We start from the raw sequence: 27,032 nt of genomic DNA, 5'->3' as shown, positions 1-27,032 counted from the left end.
TTCACAAAATAGATCACTATTAGAAGAGAATAGACACTCACCAGCAGTAAGCACTGTTTTTTTGGGGGGCCAGTGAAGTGAAAAAGCGAAAGCATCCTGAGAGCAATGTGCTGCAAGGCACAGCCAAACTGTATTTGAGCCGTCCACTCGCACTAAAAGTCAAACATCATACTAAACATGCTTTCCTGCATTCACATCAGTTTTTCCCCCAACCAATACAACAATAAATCCTTCCTGTTTATCAACCTTGCAGGCCTAATACTTGTGAATAGATTTGTAATCTATCCATCTAAATATAATTAGAAAACTGTGCAAACTCTTGACGGTAAACATTGTTTTTCTTTGCAGTAATGTTTTTACTGTTGATGCATCTTCATCGCCCCAATTCATTCAATTGTATTGTCCTCTCAGCGTCATACGTTTGCTGCATCTAATTTCCCGTGTAACCATTCGCAACTTTGCAGATTTTGCTAAACAATGCATTTGAGTCAGCTGACTCGTAAAAGTAAAATATGCATTTCCAAGCAGATTTGGAAATCGATCAAGACAGTTGCTTCAAGCCAAACCCCACTACAAATAAAAGCCACCTCACCTTCTTATGTCTCAGTCCATTTAAGTGCATGGAAAAGTAGTCTTTGATACAAATGAGGAACAAACAGCTCTACTGACAACCTGAAGTAGTTCAGAGGACCGCTTTTTTAAAGATAATCATATACTATATGTTGCCTAGGAATAAATTCAATTGAGGAAAAAAAGTGGTGCTGTGATAATGTATGTATTTGTGATGGGTCACGGGTAGGTATGAAACTCCAAAATTTAAGTTTTAATTTATACTAGAGAAATAGAGGTAATTAAAAGAAATTGCTGTCTAAAAGCCTAAAATACATAGTAAGCGCTCTATATATATATATATATATATATATATATATATATATATATATATATATATATATATATATATATATATATATATATTCTAAACTATCACAACAAAAATATACGAGGCAATTGGAAATGACAAATAATTCCAATTCCGTGAAGCAAAATGTTACATGAAGTCAGAATAATGATATTTTTTCTTTTTTTTTGGCATTATTTAGCAGCTTATAAATGACCAAAATAATGGCTTTTGTGTGATGTTTTTTTTATGTACATATCGACACGTGCACCTGTATACAAGACAAATCTCTTTTTGGCTTGCTTTGTGCACTGTCAAACTCTACCAAAATAGTAGCTTTGTGAGATTTAGAAAATAGATCTCTTTCCATACTGAGATAGTGCTTTAGGTTTGAAAGTAGGAGGCTTCAATGCCAAAAATGTTCATTGAAGAAGACTAAAGCGTGAGGTCACTCAGATATAAGGCCATTAAATATCAGTTCATGCTAAGAGATATGAGTGTACCTCTCTCTTACTCGTTTTTGAAAGAAATGCACAAGAAAGCAAGATTTTTTTTTTTTACAGTAGAGACAACACTCAAAGTTATTGATAATTGCACTGCATCACAAACATTTGTGATGCGTTACATAGCACATCCACATGACCTGAACAAGAACGTCTTACAAGCTATGTGGTTAATACCAAGTGTATTGTTCATTAAAAGAACCCAAATGCTGAAAAGCAGCAACTTGCGCTGATATTTCCAGCTTATATTGAAAGCAAGTGGGCCAAAGTTCGGCATTGATTAACCTGATTTCTGAAGATCGGATGGTTTGCCAATTGATCTGACAATTTTTTTAGAAAAAGTCATCAAAACACATTTTGGGGATAAATAATTCCTTATTTGACATTTTTAGAGGCAGTTTCAAATATTGAAAGGAAACTGTGTTCCTGGTCAGGTATGATAAATGCGTTATGAAACACGTAAAGTTTCCTTTTACGATTGCACCACACGTATAAATGTATAAGCTTTCCATGTGTGAAACATCTTAAAGTTGTACTAAAAAAGGTCAGACAAACTTCATCAATGCGGTTGACTGAATGTCATCTTGCTGATGAAAATCCAAAGAACTCCTGAGGGCAAATGTTGCACATTTGGCAACATTTAGCAAGTGCCTGTGTTTGCAACCAAAAAAACTCCAATCTATGTTCTAAATTTCCATCTTATTAGATATATTTTACCTTAAAAAAGGGGTGCGTTCAGTGACAAGACCTTAAATTTGTAACAATGACTGCCGCCAGTTGTTGGGGGTCTGTCAAATGAGGGTTCTTCTCCATCACCGAATGAACTACATAAGCAGGAAAAATGTTGCAAAGGTTCCGATATGTTTGATACTGGTGTTCTGGGATGACGTACCGTTCAGGGTGTTCCGTCACAGGTGGAGCCTCCCACGGTGAGTTCCAAATTTGCTCCATTTTGTCAGGCATGCTCCGGACCATGACTCGCTCGCAACACGGCATCAGGCTGTTGCTCAGCGGATACGAGTGATAGCCGTAAGACTCGTTCCCGCAGGGCAGAGGGTCCCAGCTCGCATGCTGCTCACGGCACAGCGGCGGTCGCCTCTGTCTCATTGGGTTGTTGTCGTACAGCCTGGAATCGGATATGCTGTCCATGCGAGTCATGCCGAGGGACCGCGTCGGCTGCGATGACAGTGGAGGGAGGACGTTTTGAGGCACGGGGTAGTCACCGGGGCAGCTCGACCTGGCCCCCACTGCGGCGTGCTGGATGAGCGGGGCCAGACGAGGTGCGGGCTGTTTACACGGACCCTGCTTGGGCTCCTCCGGCCCGTAACTCTGCACCCGCGTGAGCGCTTCATGTCGAAAGCCGTGGGGGAAAGTCTGCATTCTCCCCATTGCCGGGGACTGCTGTTGGCCCTTCATGCTCTCCTCAAGGCTCCCGTCCACAGAGCTCGGGTACATGTCAGCGTAGGAGGAGAAGGAGTCGCTGTTGGAGTGGCTGAGGCAGGACTCTGGGCAGTGGCTGCGAGTTCTCAGGCACACCGCGTGCTCGTGCTCCATGCTACAGAAACTGTCGACGTTGTGCATACTGCTCATGCTCATGTTTGAAAAGTCACTGTGCAGTGAATAATAGCCGTGGTCGCTGACCGAGTCATACTTTGGGAACTGGTCGCCATACGTAACAGAGGCGCCGTGACTGTTGGTGACCAAAATGGGAGGGTACTGTACACTAGGCATGTGCTCGAGCGAACTATGTGAGAACTGCAACGAACCTGGCACCGGGCTGCTTGCGGACCGCGTGTTCAAGGCCCCGGCTGCGTGGCTCTTGGCGGGCTGCATGGTGGGCACGCTGAGAGCAGTCACAAGGGAAGGCACTGAATTTGTCTCAGACTTCCTCACAACCGACAGGCTTTCGGGAGACTCGCATGCGACCGAGCGTATACTCGGGTCAGACTGGCGTTTGGGCGCCACGCGTTTGACTTCAGAGTTGCTGTCCCTGTTCACAATTGCCGGACTGGTGCCGCATTTCGCCAAGGCCCCTTCGCTCATTGTCTTCACTGCAGACAGTTTTGCGAAGGCCCGCAGTTCATCGGCCACCGATCGCAACGGTTGGTTGACACGTTCCGGGTGGTAGTATTTGCACTTGTGTCCATATGTGCATTTTTTGCCTTTACAAGGATGGAACACATCAAATTAGCAACATTAGGGAACTTCAACAACAACAAATTTTAACTGACTCACTCACCATAGGGGCAAGGTTGTTTTTTATGCTCTGGGACAACTGGACGCTTGCGAAGGAAATTTTCCAAACTTGGACCATGTCTTCCCAGCGGGTCATCGGGTGGCATAAATCTGAAGACATGAAAATGTTTCAAGAATGAATGTGATCACAATTCCCAATGTCAACAAAAATAGCACCGTTTATGGCCGTAATTTCTAGTGTAGCATCACGTATGCTAGTAACTTCTCCAATTATGTGATGGCGACGAAAGCATGAAGATAGCTCCTTACTTGTCATTGACGAATGAATACATTAGGAGACGTTCCTCGATGAATTTCTTCCACTCTGGTTTTTCATTTTGCAAGTCTCTGTAGTTGTCATTTGACACAATAATTCCATCAGAATCATAAGACAGCTTCACTATGAAGCGATCATCATAGCACACGACCCGTCTCCCTTGGACTCTCCGAGATGGGGTGAAAACCAGGATCTTTTCTTTTTCTAACTTGCGCAATATTTCTTGATCTGTGAAAGGAAACACGGTATTAGCAGGCTGAGACACAGAACAGGCCATTAGTACCTTGAGCACTTTTTCTAGCGCTGCTGATGTGCATGACATCAGACAACTTATCGCAGCTAAACTTAAGCACCCACGTTTATTGTGGCAATGGCCATCAGTGTGGTATTACATGGTCGAAAAATGTCTTAACTACCTGTAATGAGAGCATCGGGCCTTGACTGTTCCTTTCTCCAAGCTGGGACAAACACAGTAATGTCTTTGTGTCCCTTTTCAATGAACCATTCGACAGCAAGTTGGATACCACGGCAAGAGAAGACCTCTTTGTTTCCATGGCTGAAAAACAAAGATACATTGAACTGCCATTAGAGAGCAACCATATGAAAACTTGTTTTGAATAGTTTTAGCCTTTTCGTGACTACTTCGAATACAGATAATGTTTGTCAAAATCATTGGCATCTTACCTCATTGCCACATTGGACCCATCAATGACAATAGGCCTGAGGTTGTCGTATGGGTCCACAGATTCCTCTTCCACCGACACTTCAGGACTAACAGTCTCTTTAACGCACGGTGTAAGTGAGAGCGACGCGACTGCGGTGCTGCAAGGTTGACTTTCAGGCTCCACTTTGTTTCCGAGCCTGACGAGCTCAGCAAGAATGTCATTAATGAGAGCGGTGGCCCCCAGTTTATTGAGGACCATCTCCACCTGCTCTCCAGAGTATCCCAGCTTCAACGCAAAGTCCATTTTTGTCTGGTACTCCCTCTCACTGGCCGCTTTGATCGCTGACACCCCGCCGGTTTCATCCTCACGGGAATCTTGCACCGTGCTACTCTGGGAAAAACTGGACTGATCGAGGCATGGAGAACGACACAGCTGCCGATGGGGCTTTGTCACCGCCAAGGGCTCCCACTTCTTACAGCCACCGGTGTTCACCTGAGCCTTCTGGCGCTGCTGCTCCTCAGTGTCACTTTCTGAGCTGCTGCCATCCCCTGGCTGATCGGTGGCATGGTGGTCCCTGCTCGAGTCAATGTTCTCCTCCCTGCATGGGTGCTTTTCCATTTTGAGCCTCTCCGACGCAGAACATACTGTCACGTTTGCCTCAACACTTTGGATTTACGCCCCATGCTTCTTCCTCATCTCAGCTGCAACCGGGAATCTTATTCATTGCTGGCCTGTTCACGCTCCTTGAGTTGGACTGAAGGATTACACTCTCCTCTGGGTGAACTCTTTAAATCTGGAGGAGAGCACAAAAAAGAATGTTATATAGTGGGACTTATATTTTTCAAGATCACTAGTCCCCCTCTCTTCATGGGTGACATGTACCAAGCCCCTTTGTAAATAGCATAAAACACCCAACTTCTTACATCCCCCAGTTTGTTTGTCTATAGATGCATTAGAAGCTCTTCCTCTCTCACTTCAACAGCATTCATTTGAACAGAGTGTACCAAAAGCTGTACTTTTGTACGAGACAAGACTTTCACACCAAAAATAAAGTAAAAAGCCCAAACAGTTGAGTTTCTAAGCAAAAAACAGATTACAGTATTTTCCGGTGTATAAGGCGCACCCCTAAGGAATGGTGAATTTTCTAACTTTTTCCCGTATGTAAGGCACACCGGACTATAAGGCGGACCTTCAATGAATGAAAAAAGTTCGCCAAATATTATAAATAGATAGAAGTTTTCAAAATATAAAGCACACCGCATTATAAGGAGAGGCTGAGGTTACGCACTACTTCTTTTACTAAGGAAAAGCTGCTGACAGACCTGGTTTGGCTCAACATTACTTCAAATATAAGGTACGCCTGCATATAGGTGCAGGGTCATCTTTTGAAGAAAATGAAGGCTTTTGGGTGCGACTTACACCGGAAAGTACTGTATTTATTTTTTTTAAATCACATTCACACACGAGACAAGACTTTCACACCAAAAATAAAGTAAAAACACCCAAACAGTGAACAGTTGAGTTTTTAAGCAAAAACGGATTATTAAAAAAAATTAAATCACATTCATAACGCTCATGTCATAGAAATGGTTTTATTTTCACAAGTGTTTAATTTATACAACAAAACTTAACTATATACTCGCACTGCTCCGAAGAATGATAAAAGTTTAACATGAGACATTTCCTGGACATTACAGAGGTTTTAAGATGCCTTGGAATTAAATCTTCATATTTTAAATAATTGCAAATAGGAAAAAAAATACTGAATAACCAAAACAGGCCCTTAAAGCTTCTAAGATACTGTAAAATGCAATTGAAATCTTTTGAACTTAATCCTAAAAATAAAATTGCTATAATGTAACCGAGATACTTATTCACGCTGTGGATTCAATATGCACTAACAAGTGTTGCATTAATAAACATGTTTCCCTTGTCGTTGGTATGCGGCGAGAATATTACCAATGGACCACATGACGAAAGCATGAATATTCAGAAAACGACAACACCGCCATTCTGCATCTGATCTGTTTGGAAACCACGCAAAGCTTTTATCATTCTATTTCTCTTTTCAATCTAAGTAATGTGTTGTGATTATCACATTACACCGTCCAACAATAAGTACAAAACCAGTATTCCGATTCGAAAGAAAGGGAATAATGAAACTGACTAAAAATATATACAAGTGACTTCCCTCTTCCTTCAACCTATTGCTTTTTAAATAATACAGAAAGAGCAGGCCCGGTCTGCTAATGTGCTGCAGCGCAGCCCTCGTCTCAACACAGAAAAGCAACATTGAAGGCAGACACGCATGAGTGCATAGAACCTGAGACAGTGTGGGCTGATCAGCGCATCGGTGTGCTGCCAGCCCTCTGAGAGTGAACATTGCTTGGCAACTAATCGTTGATGGGCAATGAGGGAACATCAAGCAGAATCAAATATGTTTTGTTACACATGAAAAATCCAAATGTCTTCGTAACGAGCCCGTGAAGGTGAAGAGCAGATAGAAGACTGCCAGATTCAAGAGGCGCAGCCCATGATGTGTGTTGCCTAGCAACGCAGCCGTGTCATCAGCTAACTCCTTTTTACAAGTCACGACTAAAGCAAACAGCTCATCATCTCTCTTCAGGCGTCCAGTAAATGCACAACACTTACTGAAACACTACTCTCTGCACTGCGACTCTTGAGGTAGCATCTTCCCAAATTAAAAATGAACTCTACTCTACTGTCTAACCAACCATTACAGTACACCATAATCTAAATTAAATAAGATGTTCAGGAGCAGTAAATCGAAATATATTCCACACCATCCAGAAGGCAGTTAGTTAAGTTTGTATTATTTCCATTTCTCTGGAGATGGCATCATTTAAGTTTTTCCGGTGAACCTAAATATTAAATTATAAAAATGTATACATCTATTAAGTGCACAGCATTCTCATAAAGGACAAGCGTCACAGTAAAGTTTTGTTACGAGAGTAAAAACATCCAATAACTTTTTCTTTTGCAACAGGGGGTTTTCATTTGGTGGTTTGTTTGCCGTTAACTGGGATCCGAAATTCTGTGTTTGCGTACAAAATACAAAGGAAGTTCAGTAAATCGACCAGCACATGCATGTATACAGTAGTCTGTTAGAATTTAAAATTCACACCCATTTTTAGCCACCATAACCTCTTTACGTCCGAGTAGTGCAACTGGAGTATCAACTTTGTGACAAGACACAAGATGACATGGTCCACTGATAGCCCTTTTCGGTGACATTGAATCATTTACCTTTCTTATTCACTAGTTTATACAGTATTTTCCAAGGCAATACCCATCTGTTTATGCACGTGTAGTTCTGTTACATGGCAACAAGTGAAGAAGACCTTCAAGAGGTCCTTGAGGCCATCCTGTAACTTGTCTATATTTGCAATCACTCCCTATCCACTGTGGAGCGAGGTGGATATTATGTTGTACTGCTTGCTGTAGTGGTCTAAATCTCCTAAAATGCATCTTGAAAAGTTGTGAAGTCATGCGCTCTAAAAAAGCAAAGCAGTGGAAGCTATCATACAAATGTTCCCAGTCATTTGTTTGTATTGTTTCATAGAAGATACGGGCCACTTAAAATACACGATTATTAAATATTTTTCAAATATTTAATTCAGAAGGTACATCAGGTGACACTGACGTACATCACAATTATGAGGAAGGAATGGCGCAATTAACTTGTTGCCCGAGTTGTGTTGATCAAACAATTTTCATTTGATTGACGAGTGAAGTTTTTAGTCCACTGCATAAAATTCCCTATAGAATGATTAGAGTGCAAAGAATACCAGAATGATTATAAACAGGGTCAGTATATATTAACAAAAATGTAACCCTTTCAAACTATTTTGAATTAAATTCAACGTCTGGCAGCAATTCAACAATACCTTAACCAGCTATAAAGCAAACACTAACTTGGTGCACATCTGGAAATTATATCCACAGTGTATATATTATCAATTTTATATTTTTGACAAGAGTCGATCATAACTTACCAAGTCATCATCCAATCAAATTATCTTCAACTTTGCAATAACGCTGATTAAATTATTGCGTGACTAATTTGTGCGAAAATATGAGTAGATTCACATTTCCAGCCATAATGATAGACATTTGTTGATTTGGCAGAGCAATTCAAGCATGCTTGGTTGCACTTAATTACACTTACCCACTATAAATAAACAAGTAATATAAAGAATGTCAATGAGTCACGTCTTGTACTTTAAATAGACACTTAGGTTACTTTTATATAACTCATTTTCAAACGTGTTACGATGAAATGCACGTCAATATCAACGTTGTATCGTGTCACCCCTAAAAAGAACATCGCGCCTCGAAATGAATGGTAACCAACACAACACCACGGGAGAGCATATATTTAAAGACAAACAGATTATTTTCAGCGTTATTCCACGGGATGTCAAAAAGGCAACATTTGTCCACAAGGAATTAATTGCTCAAACATCATTTAGGCCCAGTTAGCACACGCTTACAAAGGTGCTCTATGGTTACGTAGCCAGCTGGAGTCAACATATCTCGTAACCAGGTTAGCTCACTTAGATAAATCTAGATGTCTAAAAAGTAGCACGGTGGGGATCCAGCAAGGGGTTTGTGGTTTAACTGTAACCCATAACAGGCAATCGGTATATATTTAGGTAACCAGAGATTGAAAAAGAAACATACCAGTCAATGAACAGCTCCAGATGCTAACTTTGACATACGCTTATGAGCGTGCGCTAGCTTTTAGCTGACGCGTGCGATCCTTATCACTTGAAATAAAGTTAAATGAAAAATCTTACACTGCGGCGAAGTTGTGGCGACACGACGGTCTCGTGCGTGTGAGTGAAGAGCGCACGGAAATCGGGGCGAGCGTTGCCATGCAGCGAGAGCAGTCTCACCATGTTGCTGTCATCCCCCTCGCCCGCTCCGCGGATGTTTGGCTGCCATTGGCGCTGCGGTGCTGTCGCAGTTTGCTCAAGGTTGCTAGATCACGAGAGGATACTCGCGGATGACACCTCAGCACACTCCTTCCACGTTTCATCATCGCCAAACCCCAACGTACTTGTACAGGACCACAATTAAGTTTTGTAACTTGGATCGTGATGCAAAAATCATTTGATTTTATAGTACAGTGCTATACCCGCTGCACTGCATTTCAGGGTAGTGTTGTCATGCAATGTACATTCCGTACTCATCGGCCACCAAATTTGGGATATTTAATCCAGTTTTTGCCGACCCCTTCTGAGTCAAGGCACACGAGATAAGGCTCACGCCACACCAACAGAAAAAAAATCACGAAAAGGACACAATGAACCCACTGCATATTCTCATCTCATCTCATTTTCCGTACCGCTTATTCCTCATTAGGGTCGCGGATGTTGCTGGAGCCTATCTCAGCTGTCTTCGGGCACGAGGCGGAGGACACCCTGAATTGGTTGCCAGCCAATCGCAGCCCACTGCATATTGTTTTGCATATATATGGTGGAGAAAGAAAATTGTTTTGGCCCCATTTTATTGCTGCGGGGAGTTGAGGAGCTTCATTTAGACAAAGGGAGTCCTGTTTTGGCATCTTCAGGCAAGCAGAGTACAGTATAAAACTTTAGAAGGTCATTGATTACTCAGGTTTTTGCTGGATTATTCGTGCCGTGAATTGAATTTAACTGATTACAGTTAAACCTGCTAGTGGGAGAAAGGTAGATAAGGATACTTGGTGGTGGAATGGGGAGGTGCAGGAGTGTATACAGAGAAAGAGGTTAGCAAAGAAGAAGTCGGACACTGAGAGGACGGGCGAGAGTAGACAGCAGTACAAGGAGATGTGGCGCACGGTTAAAGTAAAGGTGGCAAAGGCAAAACAAGAGACCTATGATGACATATATGCTGGCAAGGAAGGCGAGACTGATCTTTACAGGCTGGCGAGACAGAGAGACAAAGATGGTAAGGACCTGCAGCAGGTTCGGGTGATTAAGGATAAAGATGGCAATATATTAACAGGTGCCAGTAGTGTGATGGCAAGATGGAAAGAGTACTTTGAAGAAGTGATGAATGAGGAAAACGAGAAGGAACAAAGAGTAGAAGACGTGACTGTTGTGGACCAAGACGTAGCAAGCATTAGCAAGGATGAAGTGAGGAGGGCGCTGAAGAGGATGAAGGGGGGAAAGGCACTCGGGCCTGATGATTTACCAATCGAGGTATGGAAGTGTCTTGGAGAGGTGGCGGTGGTGTTCCTGACTGGGTTATTCAACAAGATCATTGATGGTGAGCAGATGCCTGAAGAATGGAGACGAAGTGTACTCGTGCCCATTTTTAAGAACAAGGGAGATGTGCAGAGTTGTACTAACTACAGAGGAATAAAGTTGATGAGCCATACAATGAAACTCTGGGAGTGTAGTTGAAGCAAGACTAAGAGCAGAAGTGAACATTTGTGAGCAGCAGTATGGCTTCATGCCAAAAAAGTGTACGACAGATGCAGTGTTTGCTTTAAGAATGCTGATAGAGAAGTACAGAGAAGGTCAGAAGGAATTGCATTGTGTCTGTAGATCTGGAGAAAGCGTACGACAGGGTGCCCAGAGAAGAGCTGTGGTATTGCATGAAGTCTGGAGTGACAGAAAAGTATGTCAGAGCGGTGCAAGACATGTATCATGACTGTAAGACAGTTGTGAGGTGTGTTGTTGGTGTGACTAAGGAATTCAAGGTCGAGGTGGGACTCCACCAGGGGTCAGCTCTGAGCCCCTTCTTATTTGCTATGGTGATGGACAGGCTGACAGACGATGTTAGACAAGATTATCCTTGGACCATGATGTTTGCAGATGACATTGTGATCTGCGGTGAGAACGGGGAACAGGTGGCAGAGAAACTACAGATGTGGAGATATGCCCTCGAAAGGAAAGGAATGCAGATCAGTCGCAGCAAGACGGCATATGTGTGTGAATGAGAGTGATCCCAGTGCAAGAGTGATGCTACAGGGAGAAACGATAAAGAAGGTGGAGGATTTTAAGTACTTGGGGTCAACTGTCCAGAGCAATGGAGAGTGTGGAAAAGAGGTGAAGAAGCGTGTCCAGGTAGGCTGGAGCGGCTGGAGAAAAATGTCAGGTGTGATGTGTGATAGGAGGGTTTCAGCTAGGATGAAAGGAAAAGTGTATAAGTATACATATACAGTGGTGAGACCAGCCATGATGTTTGGACTGGAGACAGTGCCACTGAAGAAAAGACAGGAAGCAGAGCTGGAGGTAACAGAGCTGAAGATGTTGAGGTTTTCTTTGGGAGTGACCAGGTTGGATAGGATCAGGAATGAGTACATTAGAGGGACAACTCATATTAGAGGCTTTGGAGAGAAAGTCAGAGAAGCCAGACTGAGATGGTTTGGACATGTCCAGAGGAGAGAGACTGACTATATCGGGAGAAGGATGCTGAATCTTGAACTGCCAGGCAGGAGACCGAGAGGAAGACCGAAGAGGAGGTTTATGGATGTGGTCAAAGAGGACATGAAGGTAGCTGGTGTGAGAGAAGAGGATGCACAAAACCGGGAAAGATGGAGGACAATGATTCGCTGTGGCGACCCCTGAAGGGAAAAGCCAAAAGGAAAAGAAGAAGACAGTTAAATTCACAAATATTCATAAAAATACGAAATGATAACAGTCACAAGTGTCGATAAACAAAAGCATATCACTGAGTCATACACTTGACTACAATTACTGTACAATGTCTATTTTAAGTAAAATTTGATTTTTTTTCCCAGTGCACTCAATGATTTTTCGCGGCACACTAATGTGTGCTCATACAGCCTCTGGATCCAAGATGCGGTTTATTGTCAGAGCTTTTCAGTGTTGTGTTAGATGCTGTAATTTTTCACCTTTTGGAGCAATTTCTCTTATTGTTGTCTGTCTTTCAGTGGAGTACATATGCAAAGAGAATCACCTCAAGTAAAAAGCTACATTTGGGCATTGTGTATTATGTAAAACTTGAATCACTCTTCTAGTCAAGAGTGCACTTAAAAGAAAAAAAAATGAGTCGGCCAACAGACAAGAATATACCTGAACAGGAAAATGACAAGTGCAAATTGAAGTCAGTCTTTTTTTGTTGTTTACTTTAAGGCAGTGCTTAAATTGACAAAAATATTTTCCAAAATAACATAAAACTGAAGCCATGTTGACATGTTTTAACAGCATTTTCAGTACAGTCATACAAGATACAAATAGCTGAAATATAAATACAACACCTTTCATATCATGAGAAAAAAATCTTCCAATCAAAGAAACATGGAATTCACATGATAAGAACACAAGGCAGGGATTTCAAACCATTCCTTCTAATGCAAAAAAATGTGCATAAATTGTGCCAATACTCTGCTTTAGCACAGGCAGTGAAACAGCATTCCGCTCTGGTGCTACACAAATAAACCAGCCGTACTGTCTACACTAATGGTAGTTCAATGTGTCAGGACTATGACTCCACCTTTACAATTTCAATACCATAAATAAAACTAACAATAGACTTCCAGTACTGCAAACCAAACGACTACATTCTTGTGACGATAGTCACAATAGTGTTCTCTTTAAAAACCATTTGACTTTGAAATGAGATGAATCAAAACAAAAAACATAAATTTAAGAAAGCTGCACTGTAGTACGGAAGCAGATGTTATAGCATCAAGTAAGAGATTTAAGAGGCAACTGGTGTTTGATGGAAACCAGGCTGATGAGGAGCCTTCAGAAAAAGCTCAGTAACAGATAAACCCTGGATATAAGGGAAACATGGGATTGTTTTGTAAACCACGGTTGGTGATACCGCGGCATGAGCATGAAATCCTGCAATGAAACCACATGGCTGCCTTAATTCAACACAACTGGATTTTGACTCCCAATTTCAGATTTTTTTTCAAGTCAGTCAATGAATCACAAGAGTAACACGTAAACAACCATCAATGGCACCTCATTTTATTATTGGGAGCCTTTCATTTTCAAGGTCGTTTTAGGAAGTTTGTTGCCAACTGCGGGGTTTGTCGTATCTATGTGCGGGTTTTCTGTTGGGACACCCGTCCTTCGAGGACTTGCCGAATGAGACATTCTTTCCCTTTTCACTGTCTGTCCGCTTTGACCGAACTGCATAAACGACTGCCAATCGGCAGCAGCTTTGCAAAACACATCCTCATCTGCACTGTACGATGTGTCTATTCCCGAATAAACGCAGGTGCTCTGAGATAAACACGAATCTGACGGCAAGGGGAGGTGGCACGGCTGACCGTAAAGATCTGGCGATATAACATCACAAGACATTGGCACATCAGAGTGAAGGCGGGCTTCACCGTCTGGTAAGCATGCGCTGAATGAATTAGAAAACATTTGATGTTTCTCAACCATTCCAGAGATGTCCTCATCAGGCATAGGAAAGCTTAACGCCATTTCTGACCGACTTTGCCACGGTACGGCCATAGCGCTGCCACCATCTGTCACCTCTGATGAGGACATCGGTACACTCTTTTTACAATATGCTGAAGAACGACTCCCAGGGTCTCCTTCAGCTTTAGGACAGCAAAGGGTAGACGCTCTGCCCTGTCCGTATGCACTCGGCATTTGCAACTGAAGGCTTTCCGTGTCCAGAGAACTACTCCTCCTGTCCAGAGACAAGGGATCGGACATGGACTGGCTTAGTCTTGTAAGGCCAAGGTGCCGTGGGAGACTCGCAATGGCCCACGTGTTACTGATCAGACTCTGCTCATACAGATCTAACATTTGATAGTCGCATTCAGCAAATGCATCTTTTTGGAGGTAGCTGTCTTCAAATTCCTGATAGGGTGACGAAATGTCCTCCTCCAGCTCCATGTGAATCTGCTCCTCATATTCCCCCTCGTTATGCGTGTCCACGACATCAAACGTGACGATGGTGGGTAAGGCTTCCATATTTGGAGTGAAGGTGGTGCTCGTCTCCGAGACATCCACGTTGGCATTGTGCATGTTTTTCTCATAGTTCACAAGCGCTTGGGAGAAACAAATGGCGTGGCTTTCATCCAAACAACTGTTACAATCCGGAGAATGGGATCTGACATTTCCGAACGGCGGTGCAACAGGCTTGTTTTCCTCTGGATGTAGCTCTTTGGGATCACATAACGTTTTAGAATCTGGGTCAGATGTATTTGCAAATGACAAGTTGCTGTGTCTCACTTTACAGTCAACATTTATAGTAGTTGGGGAAGCGGGCTCATTTCCCCTTTCATTCAATTCACTTGCCTCCAAATTCTTGCCAAGTGCTGCCTGTGATTTTGAAGTCAAATTACGGTTCTTCCAGTCAATTTCTTGAGGAGATGCTGTATTTCGTGTCAGCTTGAAGGGCTTGCATGGGGTTTGTACATCAATAAAATCATGCGCTTTATACTGGTCGGCACTTGGTAGTTGTTTGATCTCGGAGAAAACAGAATCGGGGATATCCATTTGCTCAGTCCATTTGGAACTTGGGAGTCTGAGTTTGCTTTCATTATGTGGACTGACAAGACTTTCATCAGTCGCAAAAAGTTCATAGAGAGCATCTCCACTGTAACTGTCCCTGGGTAATCTGTTTGTCTGTCTTAACCGGTCTGTCCTCTCCTGTCCTTCATCTGGACCCGGGGTAGTAGAATCATAGTAGCCCTCATCACTATTAGGAACCGATTCTTGATGCTCACTTTGGGGTGTCAACCCATCAGCCGAAGTGTTCAAGGTGCTGCCTTGCTGTTCGCTGTCCATATTGTGTGATGAAATTATACTGGCAGTCATGTCCATGTAGTCCTGGTTGCAAGGACAGTCAAGTTCGTCAGATGTATTATTTTCCCAGAGATCATGGAGATACTGTTCATCTAAATCTTCAGGGGATGCCATTTCTTCACCGCCGCCCTGGAATGTGAGGAAGCAGGAGGCCCGCTTTCCTCCATTTCTACTTCGTTCTCCAGAAACTGTCGTCTCTGTGATGCTCTCGACCTCTTGATCGGCGATTATGTCCCCGCAACCAGTGAGTGAATCGAAGCTCTTAAGTGAGGCGACCTCACCGTAAATCAGGTTGAGTTGATCAGATGAGCCTGCCTGTGTTTCGGACTTCAGTGTAGGATCAGGCATCATATCGAGTAACAGACAAGGCTCACTCTGTCCTCTCCCGCTCTCCTTGTATTCGCTGGAAACCACAGCCATCAAATTAATTTCATCTATTTGATCAAGACGTGATCGAGTATCACACTCATTCGGAGTGTTTTCCTGGTCGCAACTCTTTTCTAAAGTTACAACTTCAGTGCTGTTACATTCAAGTGCCAGTGAGCTATCACACGTAGCATTTGCAAAATCAGGCACATCCGGTTCAGATTCCAGGCACTGTGTGACGAACTGGTCAGGGTTGCTCTGGACAGGAGGCATCGCTTTCGGACAGTGAGGAGAGAATATTGCAATCATTTCCGTTTTATCTGAGCCATTTCTGTGGTTTTTGTGATGTTTAAAACTACTAAAAAAACTTTTCAAGCCCCGTTTCTGCCGAGTGAGGGACTGAGATTTCTGTTCATTGGGGAAACTACATTCATTACAATGCAGGTTTTCATTGCAATCACTCTGATTAAGGTAATCAAAGTCGCCAGTGGAGGTGGATGCACCTCTCAGGCTGTCATCATGACTTATTTGGCTTAGCCCATCATGGGTTTTGCTTTTGTAGATTCCCTTCTTAGAAGTCCACTTGCTCTGGTTTTTACTCCTTCCTACGAAAAAACTCGGTAAGAGACACATGCTTTTGCGAACTCCAAAGAATGTAAGAGCCGTCCTAAATTTTCCAGATTTTGGCGCTTTCTCAATAGAAGTTCCTTTATCTGGAAGATGATCTTCTGCAACATCAGGATGGCCACATTTCGGAGGTGATTCTGAAATTGTCTCCAAGTCCTTCGAGTCACATCGGCGCTTGTCATCATCATGAGAAGCCATTGCCAGCTTGTTTACAAAATCATGACTTCCGGGGGCTGTTTTAGCTGAATGCCGAGACCCAGAAGAGTGGTTCACGTGTGTCGCTTCTTCATCCATCCATCAGGAGCCCTAAAGTGAAAAACCGTTACTGTTGTGTTCTTAAATCAAAATTACTGAAGTGAAATTTGCCTGACTATGGCCTTGAGCAAGTTTTTATTATTTGAACAGCGGTTCTTAAACTGTTTTCATTAAGTACACACAAAAAGAAAATAAAATAACCTTGGCTAGCCAGGTATGATCACCAAAGCCAACAATTATGTGTATTAATTTAAGTTTTCACCATGTTACTCACTTTGAATTCTAAATCTCAGTACTGTACCATGAAATAAAAAACTGGACACGTCATCACTTTTCAAAAACAAAAAAAAAAGGAATTTACCTTGACATTCCAATACCTTTAGGAGGCGGCGATATATCTTTATTTATTTTGACATACAATATTAATCTTTGGATTGCAGCAGGAATGAACAAAATTTAACTACGTAGTTGCATGGGTTAATGGCAAATGTTGCCCATAAAGTAGACAATTATTAGAATGCATATGAAATAGAAAATAAAAGAATATGAAGTAATGCAAAAGGCTGATACGGCGTAACTCAAGTTACATTACACAGATGTTTGGCGAAACTAAGTAGAAACATTTATGAATAGGTCCTTGCAAAGATGTGCTGACACGGCCAATTCTATCCTGACGTTCGGGAAATAACAAACATTAAAAATGTTTTGTGACATAATTGAAAAAAATATGTAAACACACTTACCTGCTGCAGCCAAGATCTCCCATCACGTACCCCAACGCAAGATCTCCGGCATCACGAACTTGATTTTAACTTCTTACTTCAAGTGTTGTCGTCATAGATTAGACGTTTAAGCCCAAAAGGGGTTGATTTTGCTTTGCGCTAACGCTACCTTTCGCTAGCACCTGGACCTTGCTAACATGCTAAACTCCGTCAGCGTGTAAATTCCACGATTAATGACGACATTCCCGCTTATTGGGGAAACTATCGTCCAAATGAGCAGGGGTGTTCTGACTATGATCAACCAGGATATTGCGTGCCGATTTCACTTGAGACTTTCAGAAACGAAGCCAGTGTTCAAGGCTACAAACAGCAGTCCGCTGAGCCCAGTCGGCGCATGTTAGTGACGCAACACGTGTGAACCACTCTTCTTTCGCTTGGGCAGTGGTTCTCACAACTCAAAACTGTTGCAAAGTCGCGTCACAGTTGTTTTTGATGTTAAGAACAACAACAACAGTCTTCAATAGACACGTATTGCAAAAAAATATTAGGCATGCATACATGGTCAAAGTGCATCTACCAACACCCAATAAAGTGAATGTGAAAATCGTAACTGCTCGACAAAAAGCGAATAACGTTAAATTTGTTGTCGCTCTGGGTCAGTCGGCAGAGTCAGTATATGCAGAGGCCAGTTTATATGCAAAGGTAAAAAACAGTCTCTTTGCATCGTATCGAAACGTCAGAATACATTAATTTGTAATATTCTGACTATATCTGTGTTTCAGATCAAAATATGAATGTGAGACGTAATTTCAGAAATTCGGATTTTATTTTATGGAATTTACATTTGATGCGTGAAACAACTGAGGACACACCACCTGGTTTGAAACCAGGAATATGGTGTTTGAACAAGTGTATTTAAACTTTTTTTAGAACGTTGTGTTGTCATCTAGAGAGATGAAATAATCAGGACGGTAGATGGATTCATATAATTCAATATTATTATTATGATTAATAATATATTATTAATATTAATATTATGAGCACGCTGGCATTGGACTGGTTAGGGCATCTGTTTCACAGTGAGAGGTCTTTGCACAGATCTTCACGGTTTGCATGTTCTCATGTTTTCTCCATGAGTCCCCTTTCAAGGCAAATCCGGCATACTTTTTGAACACTCGAAAATTGTCCATTTAACAAACATGAGTGGCCTGGGTCTATACAGATGCGTCCTGTGGCAAGGAAGCAAACCCTGTGATTTCACAAACACATAGAAAAACATTATGCTACAGTTCAGATCAATGAAAACTCATGAAACAGATTTACTGTCATCTTTACAGTGCAAATTCTAGTTGCTGAAGCTTTTGCTTCAATGTTGTTTCTGTGAGTATCAGACAACCCAAAATTATATCATCATTGATATTTGCTTTGGGTCTTTGCCACTTATGTTTTGGACTGTCGCTCATCTATCCATTCCATCTTGGTGTTTTGCAATGCTTGAGTCTTTTTCTCATCCACCAGCACGTAATCCACTCTGTGTTCATCGGACAGAAGAGCCTTCTGTGGAGACACGAGCAAATTCAGGTGAGGTAAAGGCCAAAGGTCAAGTTGAATCACCCACGGTGGTGGTGTCATCCATTGCACCTTCTGAACAGGAGAAGGAGAAGCTGAATTGAAATCCAGTGACAAGTAGTCAAGGTTTGATCGTCTTGCCCAAGGTTGAACGACTCCTTCGATGTTGAGGGAGAAATGTTTTCTTGACTCCTGCCATTAGAGAAATAGCTTAAGATGATCAAGATTCCAAGTTGAAGGTATGTAAAAAAACATTTGTTTTGCAACAATGGCCAAACATGAAGAACAGGGACATTAGTATATTGATACAAATACCAGTGTCTGAAACTCATGACAAAAAGTTAGCGGACACCCGAGCAGACCTGCCCGTCCATAAAGTCGCCTGCCCCATTTTTCACAACTTGAAACACAATAAGACGACTAATCGCAAAAAAAAAACAAAAACATTGTTGCGAAGTATAAAGGATTTTTTTAATTAAGGAAGTACCTAGCACAAAAGCTCCGTTGCTTAATTTATGGTTAATATCCCTTGCTGAAGATTTTGCTCCAGTTGTCATTTGTCATCATGGTGCAGAATGCAATGTTTGTGTTGTCTGCCAGAGGCCACGTCGAGTCCTCTTTCTAAGCGCCTTTCAAAACTTTGAAGTACACTTTACAGTCAAGGTTTAGTTCGAAGCACGAAACAGGCTTCTGATTGCCTGCCGTGCCGAGTATGTAAATTGCCAAACGAACGTTCGTTAACATTTAACGTTGCCAAATGAATGTTCGTTTGGCAATTTGCATACTCGGCAAGGCAGCCAATCGGAAGCCAGTTTCGTGCTTCGGACTATACCGTGACTGTAAAGTGTACTTCAAAGTTTTGAAAGGCGCTTAGAAAAAGGAGTCCACGTGGCTTGTAGCTTTTGCTTCATTGAATAAAACAAACGTTTGATTTGAAAAACATCTTTTTTTTCCTCCTTGATGAAGTTGTCAGCCACCCGGGCCGAGACGTTTTGAAAGTTGTATGCCCGACGTAAAAGTTGTATGCACCGGGCCTCCGGGCAGACGTTATTTCAAACACTGCTAATACTAATACTAATACTAATACTAATACTAATACTAATACTAATACTAATACTAATACTAATACTATTTAATTTACAAGCGCCTTTCAGAACACACAAGGAAACTTTACAATGAAAAGAACAATACACAGAACAATAAAACCATAAATCAATGATAAATACTAAAATAGCTGATGAAACTAAACCGTGAATGCAATTTTAAACAGATTGGTATTGATGACTGTTTATTTTTAATGCAAAGCCACATAACACTGGCCTACATTATGGTAATTTCAATTATAATAATACATATAATTTATAAGCGCCTTTCTTCAAGATGTATTTTAGTCAAGGCTTAAATGTGTGCAAGCTGCACACATTTAAATGTGATGAGAATAGGTTGTTCCTCCCCAAGCATTTTACCATTCTGGCACAGTTTGTGTCATCTTCATCTGCGTCTTCATTCTTGAGACATCCTTCATAAGGTATACAGTTTCCAGAAAAGTTGAAACTACAGCAAAAAAAACACAATATTATGATATATGTTTTGGTAATATTTCTAAATAGCCACTTAAGTGTTGAAATAATGGTCGTCAAATGTCGTTCTACCCCAATTTGTAAATTCAATAAAAACATGTCATTTTTTTCTTTCAATCGCAATTCTTTAAAAATGCCAAAGCTATGTTTGCATTACAAAAGCTATATTTTTAAATGACATAACATGGATGAATAAACCTTAAGATGCAAGTTCCTATCAGTCTCACAATGAATCAGTCTTTGTTCTGTTCAAAGGATGATGAGCGGGACATTCGGTGATTGTCGAGAGGCCTCTTAAATCAAGAGGTGGGGGTCGAGCTAAGAATACAGAGAGGAGAATAAGTTATTCAATATGGTCTGATATGCAAACAGAGGTCTGACTTTTGCATTCGCAACTGCCTATTTTTAGCAAAGCCCCAAAAGATTACTATACTCCAAATGGGTGCAGTACTTTATGCGTATTATTCAAAACATTCAGACCACTGTCACGCTTACCTCTCCTTAAGCAAGGTTTAAGATGTCGGTGTATCGGAGGAGGTGGAAATTCTCCCGGTTGGCGTGTGAGGGAGCTTGTATCGGGAATGCTGATGGGGCTCATGGGAATGTAAGCATGCCCTTCGACAGTACTACCACATGAAGATATGGAAACCATGGGGATGTAGGATTCGTCTTGCTGGCTTTGAACCTGTGTAGTACTTAAAGAGGACTTCTAACAGACAGAGATTACAATTCAATAGACAGCAGACCTTAAAAAACAGAGTTTGTGCTGCCCATGGCATGATTGTCTTACTAAATTAAGAGTCTGCCTTCTACTCCCTGTTGATCTACAGTCAGCATCTCCTGGAAAGAAAAACAAAAACTGCTGAATGCAAATTATTTCCCCATCTGGCCACATCAGATTGGATGCTGCCCCAGAATACCACAAAGATGAGTTTCAATCTGATTTTCCTATCAAAGCATACCAATCGTAAAATGGTCCAGGCTCGACAATGATGTCCTCCGCGAAAGTAGTGCAACATGTTTCGGGAAATGCCGTGCACTCATTGCCCTTGGCCTGGGAATGCCTTCATCGGACAGATGGTTTGGCTTAGGTGGCAGCGGAGGAGGTGTTTGTCTGTCATTCGCAGACTCAAATGACGCACAGGAGTATGGTTTGTCAAATCGGAAGACGCTCATAGCGCAGAGGTGCAGCGGAGATGAGGAAGGCAGTGCGAGGGAACCACATGGAGCGCTGAGAGGAGGGTTGGTGAGCATCCCATGTGCAAAAGGAGATGGACTGAGGCGAAACTGAGAAAAGCAGTGAAATGATGAGGAATCACTGCAGGGAGGGGAGGGCACGATGTCCTTGAAAACATCTTCTGTTAACTTCTGCTCCAAAGACGTCTCTGAGATTGAAAAACTGCTATGTCTGCAGGTACAAGGATGTCAAAATCAATGAAGAATATGACCTGTTTTCATCAAGTGATTTTGTGTTTGAGGGTTTTACATGCCTACTACAAGTGTTTCCACTCGCCGTTCCGCATTGTGAAAGGACAAGATAATCTGGTGGGTGACTGGAATCCTGATGACTTGACCGAGACACCCGGTCAGAGCTGTCACTTGACGGCCGAAGTGAGGTTGAAGTGTGGGGAAAACCTTCTTTTGAACTCCCTGTTGAGAAGGGAAAAAAGTGTGGCACTGAGAATGTGTTGTTTCTGCATTTGTACTAGCACAAAGGTGACAAGAGTGACACCAAAAGGCAAAATAGTGCAACTCTACCATGAAAAAAATAATCTTAATCCATACAATTCAGTACAGTACAGTACAATACAGTACAATACAATACATATTGATTTATATAGCACTGCTAGAAACATCAAGTTGGATAAAAAAAAGAACTATATAAAGGTGATCGCTGTATACACTCTTTATGGTCTCTTTTATTTGAATAATTTATACTTGGGTCGTCAAATTGAACCTGCATTGGAAAGGCCTTCTCTTCAATATGTACAACACACACACACACACACACACACACACACACACACACACACACACACACACACACACACACACACACACACACACACACACACACACACACACACACACACACACACACACACACACACACACACACACACACACACACACACACACACACACACACACACACACACACACACACTGAAGCTGAATTCTTGACAATGATCAACCAAAAGCCAAAGGGGCAAACGCCAACAGCAAACAAGAACAATCCAGTTGACTCAATTCAACCTTTGACTTTATAGCTGATTACTTTCAATTTCACAAATCTTTTTCAAGGCACGTCGACGGTGCTGGCACTTGTATTCAAATGCATGTAAAATGACAACAAAGTCATTGCATCATACCCTCTCGAACTGAACTGTATCATATCGAAAGTATGAGAGAGAGAAATAGCGATACAGAGAGAGAGAGAGAGAGAGAGAGAGAGATAAGAGAGAGAGAGAATTGCATGATGCATGTACCGTACCTGCTTCCTCATGTTTGCCAAACTGGCATATGTAACTGATGCTACTGATCCAGCTATTCATCTCCTCTTCGGTCTTGGCCACCAGGTAGAACATACGAGCAGAGGTTTTCACCACAAAAAGATGCTTCTCTGTTAAGTCACGCTTTATCCCAAGTTGCCCATTCAGCATTTCCACCTGGCACTCTTTCAGGTCAATGGTGCGGATTGGCTTTTTGGAATTCTTACTTTGGTAGTACTCCAACACATCGGGGTTACCGCTCATGCGCCCTCTTCGCAAGACAAACCAACGTTTTCTCCATGCCTGCAGGAGAGAAGGTGAATTCGCCCTTTGGCCCGTTTGACAATTACAATTCTGGGTCTCATACATGGAAAAAGTCTCTCTGTTCAGTAGTGAAACACCCATCAGCACCTTTTTAGTCATGAGCATGTAGTCATGGGAACTAGATGACAGCTTACTTGGCAAGTCGAAATTTAATTTTGTTTTTCGTACGGTCACTAAGTGGAACATTGTGCTGAAATTTCCCACATAGAAGAGGAAGTTCACTGTATTTAGCAGAAAATGTTTGACACAACAAAAGAAAGACTGCTCTCTAATTAGGGAAACACAAATGTGTCTGAATACATATTTAATAGCAGAGCTAAATGTTGGATGTGATTTACGAGCTGCTGCTGCATTTCATCCTCAGTAGTTTGATTTTTCAAATTGGCACATTATAAATTTACAGGAACTTTAATGCTCAGCGCTTGATTGTATTCATTATTTTCATACTTGGTTTTGCGGCGTCATTTTTCTTTGTATGAGAGTTATCTGCTCCGGCACGTCAGTTGGTACCAGGATGTGGTGCGACAAACCACAATTACTATCAATACCACCCAATTTATGGGAAAGTAACACCAATGTTAGTGATCTCTGACCTTTTGAGAGATCAGAATACTGTACTTCAAATAAGAATTTCCTTATGCTACATTGTGGCTTTCAAACTAGCATGCTAACATTTGAGCAAATAATGCACTACAACATCTCGTAGGATTAAAGAGGGATGGGGTGGACCCAATTAAATAAAAAAAAAAAAAACTAAATAAATTTAAAGTAACTTAAATAGCAAATCCCATTACATTGAACCAACAATAGCTTATTGCAGCCACTTTGAAAGAACTAAATTGTATGATCACATAATTACTTCATTTACTTCCATGTCATCGCTAGAGCATCAGTACGGTCATCTGGACCTCTGGAAAATAATGCCACCAATGGCCCATCTGTTTATCATTCTGCAGGAACCAAAATGTGGCCCATTAACTAACAAACAAAACAAATATGCTCCCTTCCAAAAATGTTTCGACGAACTTTTGTGACCACTTTAGTCTATAGTGACATTCTAGTTAGTAAAAGTCAGGAGAACATTGCAAGCAACATCTCGATGAAGGGTGTTCTTTCTATAGCTAGTACGATGAACGTGTCACTGAAATTTATGTTTCTACAAAATTAGGCCTAAATCATTGGCTTTATTATACTCAGTGGGTTAGACCTGAGACAAAGTCCAAAATCATTTCATGCAGATAACAACAATTTCGGAACTTTTTGATATCAATTCTTAAAGCAAACAAAACATCAGAGGAACTACTGTTACAAAAAGTCCATCATCATTTGGAAATTTTGTTTTCAATGTTTGTTCAATCAGTGCATTATATGTTTTCATAAATGTAGCATAGCCCATAGATATCTTAATAGAAACTGAACTGGCGCCAGAGAGGAACATATTTTTGTACCCTTGCTTGATGTCATTTGATTCCATCATATAAACTAAGATAAAAGATATTTTCATACTGCTGAGGGTATGTGAATAATAAGACATAGTGCACCTATCAACATGCCTGCAATCTGTCATCTGACACCAGAAGAACTGCTGTGGTGTCCTTCAATAAGTTTCTTTTTCTCGCCTTCAACCAACACAGATCTTCCACCGCACTTGTTTTGACAAATTTCCCTCCTCCTCCTCTTCACACAGAGGAAGTGTAAGCAGCCCATCAAAAAGCAGGACTATTTCTGCTTGCTGGTCATGACTGATGTCTGGCTGGGCTGACATGACTTCCCATGTTTCACAATGCATGTGCTCGCTCCTTGCACTCAAAAGATACCGTTGATTTCCAAGCCCAATATCACATGACCCCAAGAACTGCATCCCGATCAAGGCGACCTGCTGTTTACGATTTTGTTTGTTACACAAGTTGTTTTCCATAATGTGATTTATTGCTCCTGTCATCATTACATGTGGTCATAATAACGACAAGAATGAGGAGAAAAGAATCGAAATGAGCCTGAATGGTATCTACGAGAGACATACATGGATATTATTTTCAAATCATTCATATGTACATACTGTATAGAGAATGCACACAGACCGACATACAGACATAGTCTCAAAAGGCTCAATAGCACAGGGTGTCATTTCGGCTATCAGGCTGCGGCATTAATATAAAACAAAAAGAAGTGTCCGGTGTGTGCTTCTACTCACAAATCGCTTGAGTTTTTTCTCCGGGGGAGATTTAATGAGCCAGCCAGAGCAGACCACATCCCCAGCACTCATCTTGACTGCAGAATGTGCCGTCCTCTATGCTGCTGCTGCTGGTGCTGCTGCAACTGCTGCTGTTGCTGTTGCTGTGAAACTGAGAGCAAGCATATCCTGTGTTCTGGTATTCGGCTCAGCCACTCCAAAAGGAGGAAGTCAAAAATTGATTACACTGACAAAGAAAAGAGGAGTCAAAGAATCATCTGTTTATGTTACCAAGAAAGGATGAAGCTTTTCAAATAATAACTGTAAACTACGCAGGGGGCGGTTATGTTGTGCTGATAAAGGACAAACGCGATATCCTGCTGTTGAAAAGACTTTATCCTTAATGCATTGTTTACTTTTTCTAGTACAAGGCATTTCTGAATATTTTTGTGCAAGTGTGATGTCCACTGATGAGTTATTTTCCATTGCTTAATCATTGGTGACATGTAAAGATCAGTAACCAATCCAATCCAATACAATCCAATCCAATACAATACAATACAATACAATACAATACAATACAATGCAATGCAATACAATATAATACAATACTACAATACAATACAGTACAATACAATACAATAAATGATTTATATAGCGCTTTAACAACAGATATATAATACGATAGCACTCCGTTTAATCCCAAATTATCGAAAAAAAGTTTTTAAATGTAAATGTCTCAGTACAGTAGTAAATTGTGATTGTTTATTGTGTTATTTGTTATTTTTTTTTTTTTTGTTCTTTTGACTTCAAGACGGCACCGCGAGAGTGGCTGCCTTTCCAGCAGCTCCTGTGTTTTGCTTTTTCTACTTTCATTTCCTTCATAACTTTGCTGCTGTGAAATGTAAATTTCTCCACTGTGAGACTAATAAAGGCAAATCCAATCCAATTTACTTACCATTTTTGTTGTCCAGGATTTCTAAACATATTAAATAATATCTGATTCCCACTCAAGGTAACAACATCATTTTTGTTGTGGGCCATATTGTGGTTATAGTGTCATTTGCAGGGCTGTTAAAATTGCGAACCCAAATTTATTAATAGCAAGTTTTCAAAGAAGAGGTCAGTAAATCAAAGTCAAAGTCAGCTTTTTTGTCAAATATGCTAATATGCATGACATACAGCACAGATGAAATTACTGTCCTCTCGGATCCACCATGGAATATGGCCTGTTTGAATATTATTACATATATAAAAGTGGTCTTGGTCATAAAATTTCTTGCGATACATCAATGTTTTTAAAAGTCAAGCGAATTTGCCATTTCAGTATCGAAGCGAGAAGTCAGTGCACATGGTTTCTTTTTGACGTCGTGGGCAATATTTGGCCCTCTGGGCATTAAGATTGACACCCTCATGGGATAATTCCGAATGGATGACGACTAATGTTGAGTAGAAATGAAAATGTATAAGTACAGTAATATGAAGGTTAGTGCCTGTGTGGATGGATGTTTTTGTTATGCGTTTGTTCGGCGAAATAACTTTTAAAAATTGTATTACATTGTTTTTTTTTCATAACAAAGTAAATATTTTGT

General features: G+C 41.3%; 3 protein-coding genes and 1 long non-coding RNA gene across 8 annotated transcripts; 1 reads left to right on the top strand and 3 right to left on the bottom strand.

Moving 5' to 3' along the window:
• Nucleotides 1–970: 970 nt before the first annotated feature.
• On the bottom strand, nt 971–9,686 carry zc3h12b (zinc finger CCCH-type containing 12B). Of its 3 annotated transcripts, none has more exons than XM_089017404.1 (6): nt 9,283–9,686; nt 4,598–5,371; nt 4,330–4,469; nt 3,907–4,141; nt 3,641–3,747; nt 971–3,563 (listed from the first exon to the last, which is right to left on the bottom strand). In XM_089017404.1, the coding sequence occupies exons 2-6, from the start codon at nt 5,194–5,196 to the stop codon at nt 2,137–2,139; spliced, it is 2,508 nt and encodes an 835-aa protein (XP_088873530.1). In that variant the 5' UTR covers nt 5,197–5,371; nt 9,283–9,686; the 3' UTR covers nt 971–2,136. The 3 variants fall into 3 exon arrangements, with proteins under 3 accessions (XP_088873530.1, XP_088873529.1, XP_088873531.1); XM_089017403.1 differs by having other exon boundaries at nt 9,399–9,686; XM_089017405.1 differs by having other exon boundaries at nt 9,498–9,686.
• Nucleotides 9,687–12,661: 2,975 nt separating this feature from the next.
• Nucleotides 12,662–17,721, bottom strand: LOC148886314 (APC membrane recruitment protein 1-like). Its single transcript, XM_089017273.1, has 2 exons — nt 17,324–17,721; nt 12,662–16,631 (listed from the first exon to the last, which is right to left on the bottom strand). Exon 2 carries the CDS (start codon nt 16,617–16,619, stop codon nt 13,536–13,538), a length of 3,084 nt encoding a protein of 1,027 aa, XP_088873399.1. The 5' UTR covers nt 16,620–16,631; nt 17,324–17,721; the 3' UTR covers nt 12,662–13,535.
• Nucleotides 13,784–19,629, top strand: LOC148886313 (uncharacterized). The gene is made up of 3 exons (XR_016117884.1): nt 13,784–13,906; nt 18,821–18,883; nt 18,955–19,629. It is a non-coding gene; the product is annotated as an uncharacterized LOC148886313 (long non-coding RNA).
• gab3 (GRB2 associated binding protein 3) lies at nt 18,125–26,124 on the bottom strand. Of its 3 annotated transcripts, none has more exons than XM_089017277.1 (10): nt 25,462–26,124; nt 22,946–23,246; nt 21,942–22,101; nt 21,414–21,859; nt 21,198–21,291; nt 20,947–21,128; nt 20,679–20,769; nt 20,338–20,425; nt 18,944–19,063; nt 18,125–18,859 (listed from the first exon to the last, which is right to left on the bottom strand). In XM_089017277.1, exons 1-10 carry the CDS (start codon nt 25,531–25,533, stop codon nt 18,743–18,745), a joined length of 1,671 nt encoding a protein of 556 aa, XP_088873403.1. In that variant the 5' UTR covers nt 25,534–26,124; the 3' UTR covers nt 18,125–18,742. The 3 variants fall into 3 exon arrangements, with proteins under 3 accessions (XP_088873403.1, XP_088873400.1, XP_088873402.1); XM_089017274.1 differs by having other exon boundaries at nt 20,947–21,160; nt 21,242–21,291; nt 25,462–26,038; XM_089017276.1 differs by lacking the exons at nt 18,125–18,859; nt 18,944–19,063 and having other exon boundaries at nt 20,341–20,425; nt 20,650–20,769; nt 20,947–21,160; nt 21,242–21,291; nt 25,462–26,043.
• Between the last annotated feature and the right edge of the window lie 908 nt (nt 26,125–27,032).

This window comes from Hippocampus bargibanti, linkage group LG16 (genome assembly GCF_051943395.1).
Source record: "Hippocampus bargibanti isolate YZ-2025 linkage group LG16, ASM5194339v1, whole genome shotgun sequence".
Lineage (NCBI taxonomy): Eukaryota > Metazoa > Chordata > Actinopteri > Syngnathiformes > Syngnathidae > Hippocampus > Hippocampus bargibanti.
This window is presented reverse-complemented; position numbering and strand designations above follow the sequence as displayed.